Source organism: Rhineura floridana, chromosome 3, assembly GCF_030035675.1.
Source record: "Rhineura floridana isolate rRhiFlo1 chromosome 3, rRhiFlo1.hap2, whole genome shotgun sequence".
Lineage (NCBI taxonomy): Eukaryota > Metazoa > Chordata > Lepidosauria > Squamata > Rhineuridae > Rhineura > Rhineura floridana.
This window is the reverse complement of record NC_084482.1, coordinates 44,322,989-44,335,473: the sequence shown is the minus strand read 5'-3', so window position 1 is coordinate 44,335,473 and position 12,485 is coordinate 44,322,989. Positions and strand designations below refer to the sequence as shown.

Genomic DNA, 12,485 nt, shown 5'->3' with positions numbered 1-12,485 from the left:
ATCTTGCTGTCATAGCCATAGTCATATAACAAGAGTCTGATGGGAATTTCCCCCATCACAAATATGTCCTTGCCATCAATTCTGAATATGTTGTTGAAATATTGTTGTAAAGTCACATCTCTGCTCTGGGTGCATCTCTGCTCTGTCACATATTTGTAGTTAATTCCATAATTTTTTTCTATGTCAAGCCCCATCACATCATTCCAGTCAAGAATTCTGAATATGTTGCTGAAATATTGCTGCAAAGTCATATCTCTGTTCTTCTTTTTTACAAAATGCACTGGCTCATCTCTTAAGAGTTTCTCCACTGTCACATATCTGTAGCCAACTCCATAGATTTTTTCTATGTCAAGCTCCATCACATCATTCCAGTCCAGAAAATTATCCAAGACATTGATAACTTTACCACCAAAATCTTCATTAATTTCTTCAGAGACAACGTTGAATTCCAAACAGTAAACTTTATTTCTATCATCCATAAACTCCAAATCTTTTTCCAATTTCACATTTGTTCCAATCTCCAGGGCTTGTAGCTTCCCTATCCTATCAAACTCCTCTCTCACAGAATCCACTATTTCTTTAAGCTCCTGCGTCATTTTATTAAATTCAATTTTCATCTCCTGTCTACCCTGTCTCAGGGTTTGTTTCGTTATCTCAATCTCATCCATTATTTTCTGAAACATAATTTCTTCCATGGTCTCAATCACTTTCCTGGCTGCCATTCTTAAAACCACAGAAACAAAAATTATTTCAGCCACAATTGGGTTAATATTCCAGGCTTGCTTATATCAGTGTAGACAATACAGCCTGCCTTATCTCTATGTGTTCAGGAATACAAAACAAACTTAGTTCCCAACATCAAAACAATTAGTGGTGTCGTGAACAAGCAGATTCGTCAAAGTGAAATAGACCAAAATAAAATTAAAAAAAAATTTTTTTCCCCCTCCTCGAAATAGAAATCCCTCTTCCATTGGTATCTTTAGAATGCACCTCCAGGACAGCTTTTTGCGATAAACAAAGATAAGCTTTTTCGATTTCTTTCCTCCTTAATTTCGTTAGTGAAAGAGAAAAGCCATAACTCACCTAAAAAGTTCTTCACAGCTGATTCATTGACAAATCTCTTTTTTTTGCTGCACCAATTTAAATCAAGTGAAAAAAGAAAAAAGAAAGAAGGATGCTTATCTGCCTGTTAAAGTCCGTTATTCTTTAAAGAAAAGATAAACGTGTCGCTGTAATCAGCTAGAGCTTGATGAAAGTCCGTCCGGCATTGCAGTTTGAACCTTCTCTCATAAATAAATGAAATCCAGTCCTCCCCACAAAAACAGGCTTTGTGGTTAATCTCTTACGTTTCTCCCTGCCCGGGAGAAAATCTTTACCAGTCAAAAAGAGCGTTGTGACTGATTTTATAGCTGAAAAAGCTTCTTTTGAGACAAGAGCTCGGCTCAGAGGCAGCACAGGCAAAGCAACCCTTCCCGAAAGTCAAAAGAAGCCATTAAAAATCTTACAACACCTAGCAGAACACATTACAATTGCTACATCAGGCAAAAGTTATTAAATGGTCCACCAGGACCCTCAGCAATTTTTTCAAGTGGTCCACGGGGGGGGGGGGAGTTTGGGAACCACAGAACTAAAGCAATCATTTTTCAAACTGTGTTCTGGTAAACCCTGAGGTTCTTTGGAGACTTATCAGGGTTTCTTCAACGTTAAGTTCAGTAGTGGGAGCCTGAAAGACAGCATGCCCATCATGGTTGACCTTCCCCTGCAATGTCCAGTGGTAGAATCACATTGGATGTATTCTAGTTTATATTCTCAGTTCAGAAGATATCCTAGAATCCTCTGCATTGGACAGGAGGTCTTCAGTGTGGAAAGAGTTCACGCTGACGGGTAGAAAGTTTGAAAACTGCTTAAGATACAACATAGCTGTAAATCTGTTGTTGGCCTCTAAGCTCATACTGCCTTCCTTCATCATGCAAATATGTCAATGCATGTATATGAGTTGATTGTTTTTCATTTTCTCTCAAATGCCCAAGATGGATTGGGATTCACATCTAATTACTCAAGAAGCAATGGGCTTCTAGTGGAATTTCAGAATACTGCTGTCTTTCTTTCTCATCCAGATTTGTCACATATCCTTCCTTTTATCCTCCCAGCCAAATAAAACTAGAAAGTGATACTACCATTGTGCCTGTCTCTCATGTCTTTTGTCTCTTTTCCATATATCTTTAATTTGTTCATGCTGTTGCCTCTGTCACTTTGGCTTGAATCGATTTTCCTTTTTAAAATACTGGTGATTGTGGATACTTACAGTGGAATCCTTCAAGAGAGCTTGAAAAAATATTGTGTAAGATATTGCCAGATTAATGTGCCAGTACTAAATCTTGTTACATGTCTTAACCATAAGGCACCATCTTCTAAAAATGTAGTTGAATGGTTTAACTAGATCCTTCCACTAGCTGCATTTATAGCAGTAACAGGGCCTGATAGTTTCACGAAGCTCCTCATTTATATCTTGATCTGAACTACCCCCCCAATCCTATGCACTTTCACTTAGAAGCCCTTTTGAGTTCAATGATACTTACTCCTAAGTTTGTGTGCATAGGAATGTAGCCTTCATGAAAGGAAGCCTGTTTTAACCTGGCCACGATATGCTCCCCAGTAGCACGGTAGGCAAAGGGAAGAAATCAGACTTACTGGGTGCACAACTGTTGCTGCAAGACAAGTTGAATACAGACAGACAAAAACCCAGCTAAATAAACAGTACAACTAGGGAAAAAAATAAGTAATGAATCTAGGGCCCATCCGTATCTAACCGCAAAATCCGCGTTTTCCATTTTCAGTTGGTGGCCTTGAGATCCACACATGTCCTGTTTGTGGTCGGATTTTGCTTTAGCATTGGCCACTCCCCTAAGTCCACCCTTTTTCAGTGATTGGTCCATAACAGTTGTTTGATTTTTGTGTGCTTTTTCGGAAGAGCACAGAAACATTTTTTTTAATTCCCACACATGCGCAGGTTTGTGGATGTGCTATTGGGTGGGAAGGAGACATGGGGCTTGGCATATGACGGAACACCCACGGACTGCCTATTGCAGGAAAGTCCACGGCATTGTGTCTGATTGCACATACATTAATGTGGTTGATTATCAGTTTAGGAAAGCCTATCGGTTTTTCAGTGGTATTTCTAATGCCAATTTGTGAACGCGAAAATCTGTACTAGCCTGCAACATCATATGGACAACGGTGAATTAATGAGGACACAAAGCAATAACATTATAGATTATACAGTCATATGGATGGGCCTCTAGCCAAAAAAAACTAGGTATCACCTGGATCTGTTTCCCAGGGTGTGACTGCCTAAAAGTCACCACACCTCATGACTAAAAAGTGATGGCTGCCAGCTCTCACAAAGTCTGTGCAATATGATACCATTCTGTCCCTGCTTGATGGACTATATCTACTCTTATATGGTCTTCATTATATTTCTTTCTTTGTTTTAGGCATTTGTGGATCACTCCTCCACAGTGTATCTAATGCAACTAACAAAAAATCAGATAACAATGAAGCAGCTAAGACAATAGCAAACACAAAAATAAGTAGCAAACCGATCTGACAAGCAGAGCTCAGTTAAAAAGCTTGTTGAACAAATTAAGTTTTAATTTGGTACTGAAATGAGATCTAAGAAGGCAATTATTTGATCTGTTTGCGGAGGGAGTTTCAAAGATGAAATGCCACCTCTCAAAAAGGCCCTCTTTTCATCCAGAGAAGGATCTTGGTAGATAATATTAATGGTAACACAGGCTCATATATTCTGAACTATTTAACATATTAATCAACTACCACTTAAACTTTGATGCCTCCTTTTTTTAGCTTAGAAAAATGTTGACATAGAAGGAAGCCATATTAGAGCTTACAGTTAGGAATTCCGGGGGGGAGAGGGATATTGACTAGCTGGGGTTAGTTATTAGTTCTTCAAAATACAAGTACTAGGGGACATCCAGTGAAATTAATAGCCATGTTTGGCTACTTTATCCAATTTGTTTACATTATGGGTTGTATCCAACTAAATCATTGCACATGTGGAACTTCCACAAGTGCAACCAAAGTTCCCCTTCTCCTCCCGAACTTGTTCCCTACACAGCCCCCCAATTTGCTCTGGAAGGTTGGGGAACCCCCAAAGCAGGCTTGGGGGGTGCACAGGTAGAGGAGAGGGAGAGGAAGTTGCTTTGCACTTGCAGAAGTCATTCTGTGCATGCAATTATTTAGTTGGATAGAAATATAGGGTTGTATCTATTACGTTTTTATCAGTTCAATTATCTGATATACACAAATAATTGCAAACTACTTTAAAATACGTGTAACAATATAAGTAACGTGTGCAATTTTTACAAAGTTTGTAAACAAAAATTGTGTAAGAAATCAAACCATTTTGTTATAAGTTATTTCTGCGTAACTGATAAATTCCCCTCAAAATATTAATATTTTTTGTATCATCCCTGGACACTTGCTATCAAACATCACTTCCTGCTGGCTTGCACCAACATAACTGGTACTACTCCATTATTTTCCCTATCATGACCTATATCAAGGCTTTGCATAAATCCATCTTCCCCTTTTCTGTCACCTGTCCTCATGAGTTCATTCCACCAGCAAGATATCTCCTTCAGCAGTTTTCACTTTGCCATTCCACAACAAATGTACTTTGCTTGGTCACTAAGAAAAGAAGAAAAAGAAAAGAAAAATGTTTCTATTATTCCACTTTAAAAAGTTTTAAGGACTTGGTAAGAGATGATGAGGGAAGGTTGAAATTCAAAGTGGGATTCCTTTTTCCTGGTTCCAAGTTGTTTCAACAGAATGCCCCCAAACATATATACATTTATTATAGTGTGTCAAAGTTTGAATTAGCACAAAGGAGGTTAAATGATGTCTAGCAGGCCCCCTTTCTTAGCTTTTTCTGCAACCACAGACTTTCATAAAGCTTGGAGGCTCTTCCAGACAACCTGTTTGTTGAGCATTTATCCTGACTTGTTTGCTCAAAATTTGCACAGAGGTTATATGACGTCATTGCTTATTGAGCATCTTTCATGATTTGTTTGCATGGAATCTATACGACATCAGCTGATACTGCTGTTATTCCATACTTTCCCCTGCATTACCACAGAAAAAAATCCTTTTTGGGGGGTGAGGGGCTTGGAAGTGGGTTCGTTGTGCAAGAGTGCCAAATACACTTCAATTGTACCACCTAAACCTGCTGGTATATGATTGAATCCCACTTGCAAAAGTCTGGAAGTAGCCTAAGATAGCTTTTAAATACCCACACATGGATTGCATGGGAATTATTCTGCTGTTTTCCTTTAAAAAAAATAATAATTGCATGTCTTAGTTTTTTTATGTTTAGTTACAAGTTTTTAATTATTGGGTAATATCCTTACTTTGCACATCACTTTGCACACAACTGTATAGAAAGACAACCAGGGGTGTAGTCGTCCAGGGTCTTAGACCCCTTACTTTTTTGAGAGCAGGGTCCCATCAGGGTCCCTATGTCTCCATCATCATATGAGCCAATCAGCATGAAAGGGGAGCATATTAGTCACTAAGAAGAGTCTTCTAACATGCTTCCTTGTACTTCCCTGGTGATTGGAGCCAATCAGAGTGGAAGGAGGTGAGTCAGCCACTGAGAGGACTCTTTTCAGTAGCTAACACTCTCCCATTTCATGCTTATTGGCTCCAATGGACATCTGTTGTTGTGGGAGAAGGTATTAACAAGGATCTCATTCTCAACCCAGCAGCAAAAAAAGGTTTGTGGCTTTAACTATCATGAAGGGACCCTGTACTTCTGAATTTGCTACTACACTACTGAAGGCAACTAAGAAACAAACAAAAGAAGTCTTTGGTGGGATAAACTGCTTGTTAGAAATGCGGGGGGGGTAGAGAATCAAGTGTATTATGTACATTCTTTTTTCAGGTGAAAGAAGACGGTTGGCTTAAAGACTTAAATAAGCAGCCTGATCTCATTGGTTGGCTGGCTTAGTTTTATCATAACCTTGTACTGGAGATGGTGGGGAGAAATGGCAAGAGAAGAGCTTTGTACCAGTCTCTGTTGCCATTCCAGATCAAAATGTTAACATAAGAAGCTTGTAGGGGAAATGCAGGGATGTCATGCAATGTTGCTGCTTCTACAGTAATAGCAGAGCCTTTTCCAGCCACACACCTAGTTGTTACATTATTCATCCATCCATCATTTATTGCTTGTGTGAACTGCAGTCTGTTATTGAAGCACTTCTCCCTGTCATCTACGATATATTTTGGAAAGTGGTTTGTCCTTTCTGTCTCTGTCTGTTCTGTAGGGATTCAGACCCCTCTTCAGATATCATTGTCCAATTCGGCACAATGGTTCCCAAGGTGGAGAAGGCAGTTTTCATCTAAATTTGGATGATGCCAGGCACCATTTTGAATCAAGATAGTAGACCAAACCATTCCAAAAAGCACCAATCCAGACACCTCTTGAAATATTGTTACCCAATTTGGTGTGACTGTTCCCAAGAGTGAGGAGAGGATTTGGGCCTATATTTGGATGCTTTCTGATGCCATTTTGAAGCAAGATGGCAGACTGAACCATTCCAAACTGCCAATTTTGACACCTCTGAAGATATCTTTGCCCAATTTGGCACGATATCCAATTTGGCATGATGGTTCCAAGCTGCATCGATGGCCACCTTCAAAGACATCACCACCCAATTTGGCATGACAGTTCCCAAGAGCAAGGAGCAGGTTTTGGCATACATTTGCACCCAGCAGGATTGAACCTTCCTGCTCTCTGCAGTGAGGGTGGGGGAAAGAGACACTGTCTCCTTCCCCTTCCACCCTCCTGACTGTATAGGTTTTTTAAAGACCTTATTAAACATATGCCCCATCTCCTGACTTGATTTGGGCCAGATCTTGGCTGAGTGTTCTCAGGTTGGTTCAGGGAGGGGGCTGTGCACAGCTTTAGAAAGTAACAAATCACATTATTCATGTATAAATCTCAGTATTTTTTGCTTCTTAGAATTCCAAATCAACGCTGGGGTCTTTCTGCTAGTTAGCTATAAAGAAAGGTGTAGCATGTTAAGGAGATGACTGTTTTAAAAAGCATATCCTTATGTAGATGCTTCACCGAAAGTTTTTGAGAACAACTAGCAGCACTGGGGTGGGTCATATTATCTGCTGCTGGGAACTAGTTAAAGATAAAGAGTGAGGAACGAAAGCAGGGCTTGCTCCGTGATTTTGTGGAGCTTCAGGCAAAAAGATGCCTGGGCGAGGTGGGAACATGAAAACATGACTAGTGGATGGAATATGTGAGTGCTCCCTTCTGATTCCAGGATGCTTCCTCTGTTGTAAATGTTCTCCTTTTCTTTCATGCAGCTCTGCCAGTTTACTGCTCCAGTTTCCCATCTGGCTATTTACACTGGTACCTCTGGTCCTCCATCTCCTTCCAATGCTTTTTCTTCTTCCTGCCATGCTCTGAGTGATCATCCTCTCCAGTGCCATGAGCACATCACTCTGCCAAACAGCACTAGCTACTCCTCACCTATTAGCATAGCCTCAGACAGCCTCTCTCTCATGGATAGGAACTGGGACACCAACAAGTCTAGCTCTAACCCCTTTCCTTCCACCACGGAAAGCAGTGAGATCTCCATGGATGCTGAATTGGGGACCTGCCGCAGCACCCAGTACCCTATGATCTCTCAGACCAAGCTGCTGCCCAAGCCCCGGATGACCTTGTCCCTCAGCAGGTTCCTCAGACGGGGTTGTTTGAACTCACCCATGTTTGTGACACTCTCAGCCAAGTGCCCTGCTGTGACTCATGGGAAAGTGCAGCCACTAGATGATCTGAACCCACAACTGCAACAGAGGTCCACAAAGGTGTCCAAGTGAGTATCCCTGTGAGTTATTCCTTCATGCTGTGCTCTGAGATTTTTTTATAGGCGTGTCTCTGTTGGAACTAGCAATGCTCACTTAGAACCTGCCAATGGGAATAGCTCTTATTGTAGGACAGCACAAGATCTGTGGACCCTCACAGGGCAGGCTTATAAAGCTGCATGAGATAAAGGGGCATACACTAGGATTGGATCCAGAACTCTGTCTTGCACCGCCTCTTGATCAGCCTCCAACCATTCCACGTCGAAGACAATAGTAATTGATGACGCAGTGTGGGTTGCACAAGCAGTATGGCAGAAATAGCACTTCCAATCCACACAAAAAGGCTATAGATAGATCGATACAGTTATTGTTGGATTCCAGTTCCCATCAGCCTCAGTCAGTATGGCCAATGGCCAGAGATGATGGAAGTTGGAGTACAACATTACATCTGGATGGCCACAGGTTTCACATCCTTGACTGACTTACCATACTTCACCTTTCAGCCAAGATTGGCTCTCAAAGAAGCTTATGAGTAAAATCCATAATTTGACAATTAAAATTAAAATAAAAGCCAGTGTTACGGGGATACACAGAGGTATTTATGGCAGTTGCTTCTTGTGTCGGGAACTGAAGAGCTCCAAACTGTTCCCTCCCAAAGGGAGAGGACAGAAATAATTGCAGGTAAACTCCACGAACTGGCTGATGGTAAAAACAAGCCAATCTACAGAATCAACCCTTTCAGTCATCTAGCTGTCCCCCAGTTGCTCCCAATGCCACTGCTAGAAGCGATGATAGCTGCGAGGCAGCCTCTGAAACCAAAAGCTCATAATCAAAGAACTTATGTTGCAGGGGTTCTTGAACTAACATTCCTGTATGGGTGCAGTGGCAGTCCTTCTTCCTGCTACATGCCAGCCCTGTTAGTAGACTAGCATTGACTGGAATGATGATTGCTTCCATTCTACTAAAGGAATTTAGAGAAGAGAATGGGGGGGGGTAAGTGCTCTTAATTCTTTCTCTGCTTTTTGTTTTCTGCTCCAAATATCTCCCAGGTAGCTTTCCCACCTGTGGGATTTCAAATATGTGTTTACCCCTGGATTCCAAACACATGTAAAGCGTGGGACTACATTAAGTCTAGTAGTATTGTTATTTATCATAGTTTATTACAGTTCTCCGATCAGAAAATTATTTTTATTATTTGTCGCTTCCTACAAAATGATGCTCAGCGACTTACAAAAAAAATTAAGAGCCAAGCCATACATTTCAATAAAACCATTTCGATAACCTTAAAGAGACCCAGCAGAAAACAGCTGAAAACTTCAGCAGAAAAAACATTTTGAGAAACAAGCCATTAGCCAACTTGTCATAATCTGTCAAATGACTGGAAGGTTTTCACCTGGCACTGGGAAAATGTTAAAGATAGCACCAGGCAGACCTCACCGGGGAGAGCATTTCTCAAATGAAGAGGGGCACAATCAAAAAGGCCTTCTTTGTTGCCACCTTCTGAACCTCCCTCAGAGGTTGCTAACTCTTTGGCTTTAAGGAGGTCTTCTATCTTTAGTACATGCTTGTTGGGGAGCAAAGCTTCTCCAATAACCTGCAGAGCTGTGATGACAGAAGCCACATGCCTCTCAGCCACACAACTAACATACAAAGGCACACCTCCAGGCCAAGGTATGGAAGGACAACAGAGCAGTCCAGCCTTGAAGATTCATGTTTGCAGAGTCATTGTGCGACTTGGGACTTGTGCCTTTTGTAGTTGTGGAGCAGGGAAAAATGCAGAAGGCACATTTGCATCCTCATGGGAGAAAAAAAGCTGTATCTATCAAAACTTTCCTTTCTACACAAACGATAAAGGCAGAGGAGCCTTGTTCCGTTTTGAATATGGCTGCCTTGTTCTGAGGAGTCATTGTAAAGGACTGGCGCGGGGGGGGGAAAGACAGGGAAAATGAATGATATGGTCTGTTGGGAGTAATACTAGTTTCTTAATCTTTTCAGTGAGAGGGTTTCAGTCTATTGCTGCTGCCATGTGTGGATATGAAATGCTGTAGGTAAATGTCTAGGTTTCACAGCATTAAGTAGGCATTGGACCCTTTCCTTTGAACTATGAATCAGGACACCAAGGAAGAGTTCCCTAAAGGCAGCCCAGAACCACACTAATGGAACCAATTAGGACTGATGTGATAATGGGGAAGAAAAATGACATGGGAACTGTTAACGCTTAGTGGCTAAGAGAATGAGCTACGCACATCACTTTCCCTCAGCATCAACTCCCCATCTGCAAGATGGGGATAAGAAGATTGACTTACTTTGCAGGGTTGTTTGTTAGGTTTTTAAGGAATGTATGTGAAGTGAACATGTGAACATTCAAAAGCACCATAGCCAGAGCTTGGAAAAGTTACTTTTTTGAACTACAACTCCCATCAGCCCTAGGCAACATGGCCACTGGATTAGGCTGATGGGAGCTGTAGTTCAAAAAAGTAACTTTTCCAAGCTCTGCCATAGACAAGCATATTATACAAACAAACAAAGCTTGCTGAAAAGATCACAACCTCTAATAGGAATCCCAGCCTAGTGGCCTCTAAGCCTAGATGTGCTGGAACTGGTTTCAAGGACTCAGGGTAGAAATATACTCACTATTCTGCTGGTTCCAGTTCGCCTCCATCTCTTTTCTGAAAATTGGGGCACATGATGGTAGTCTAACTCTGCCCCCAGTGGAACCAGCTTGAGTGTGGTTTTTTAAAATTCAAATTCAAAGAGATTTTGCAACTGATTGGCAGATCAACCCACTCCCCTTCCAGGTGTAGCTAACAGAAATGCTTTGTTCTGGTGATCAGTGTGTTCACAGCCTCAGTTGTGGATCCATGTTTAACAGCCAACAGTGAAATGCACTGAAGTTCATGCACTGTTGTCATCCTATCACAAGCACTCAAATCAGTTTATTTTTCAGTTTGTACTCTGCCTTTATGCCCAACAGGATGCTTAAGCCAGTTTACACTCATTAGTATAAAACAGTTTAAGTAATTTTAAAACAATATTGAACAATATTGAACCCCGGAAAGTATAATTAAAAGCATAGCAAGCACAACAACCCCATAGCAGCACTGCACTCAGTTACACAACCCCTTTTGCTTCAAAGGCTGTCCAAAACAGATACAACACATCTTTGTAGAAGATGGGCCTGGTAGGCCTCCCTGAGGAGGCAACTAAAGGAGGAGAGTGCCACCACTGAGAAAGCCCTTATACTTGTAGCCATACACCTAGCCTTAGCAGACAAATGTGTCTGGAGGAAGGTCATGCCAGATGATCTAAGAGAGAATGTGTATGTACCTAAGAAGAGGGTTTGAGTCTAAGATAGGAGGTACACAAGAATATTTATTCTCTTCATGCTACATGGTTTGTTTTGTTTATTATTGATTTATTCAGATTGTGAGCCACCTTCAAGGTTCTATTGTGGAACCAAAAGGTGAGATATACCTGTTTTAATAAAATAAATAAATTCACCAATACCTTAGTTCTAAATAAGTCAGACAGTTACATGGATGTCAGTGGGACTTCCACAAAATGTCTATAGAATCAGAATGTAAGCCATTGCCTTCACTTTTATGCCCTCTGGTTGACCCAGAAATATTTTGAGGCAAGCATAACAAACTAGTGGGTAGATGTGCTGGAGGATCCCCTATTCTGATGCATTCACACTACTAAAATTCAAGGCCAAACTCTCTGCTGATGTACTGTCTGCTTGGAAGGTACCCAACTTGTGATGAGTTTTTCATTTTTGCATCCCAGCTTCTTCCAGATAAAAATGGACATACCTCTGGACAGCAAGATCTACCCAATAGATTCTGAGGAGGAGGAAGAGAACAGTCACAGGGCTTGCAAGGATTCTGCAAAGGAAGTTATCTGTCCATGGGAGAATCTGACAGAAGATGGAAAAGCTGGATAACAAAAAGTCCTTGAGGCTATGGGGATATGACTGATTTAAAAATGGCTAATTTTTATCCTGGCCCTGAATTGAAAGGTATAATCACCTGTAGTTCAATTGATGAATCATGATGTTAAGAGGAGCACGGTGGAATAATCAGTGAGAATTATCCAGCATCAAACTGCATGGATTATACATAAAGAACTCAGATATATATTTCTTTCAAAATTTAGAAATATAGGGTTGGCTCTGCTTTTGGCAGTTCAGCCCCATTTCTTCCTGGTTTCTTCATAACTCTTAACTATACTGTGTATATCTTAGGAAGTTCTTTTACATTGTTAGTTTTTCAGAACTGTTGCATTTGTATTTATTATACCTATCGTTCTTCCTTTAGAAGGTCAGATTTGTGTATATCTCCTATTGGTCTCCTAATCAGATACTGATTAGGTTGACAGCTGCTTGACTTCAACAATGCTACAGCATCAGGCAGTCCCCAGGCCCAATACCTAACCTCGAGTTAGACTCAAATCTTGCAATGGAAAACATATGTTTGATACAATGTCATTTTCATTTATCAGATAGGCATGACGTTTTTTCGTTGAACTTTAATTGCCCTTCACAAAATCCTTTATAAACATTTGTGAAGGAAAGATTGATATTTCCTTGTCTT

General features: G+C 40.9%; 1 protein-coding gene across 2 annotated transcripts in view; it reads left to right on the top strand.

Moving 5' to 3' along the window:
* The window catches only part of RGS9 (regulator of G protein signaling 9), a 104,324-nt gene extending 92,194 nt beyond the window's left edge, over positions 1-12,130 (top strand). For both annotated transcript variants that reach the window (XM_061615599.1, XM_061615601.1), the window contains exons 18-19: positions 7,396-7,904; positions 11,680-12,130. In XM_061615599.1, coding sequence (XP_061471583.1) covers positions 7,396-7,904; positions 11,680-11,836 — 666 coding nt within the window. In that variant the 3' untranslated portion in view covers positions 11,837-12,130. The remainder of the gene's footprint in view (positions 1-7,395; positions 7,905-11,679) is intronic.
* The last annotated feature ends 355 nt before the right edge of the window (positions 12,131-12,485 follow it).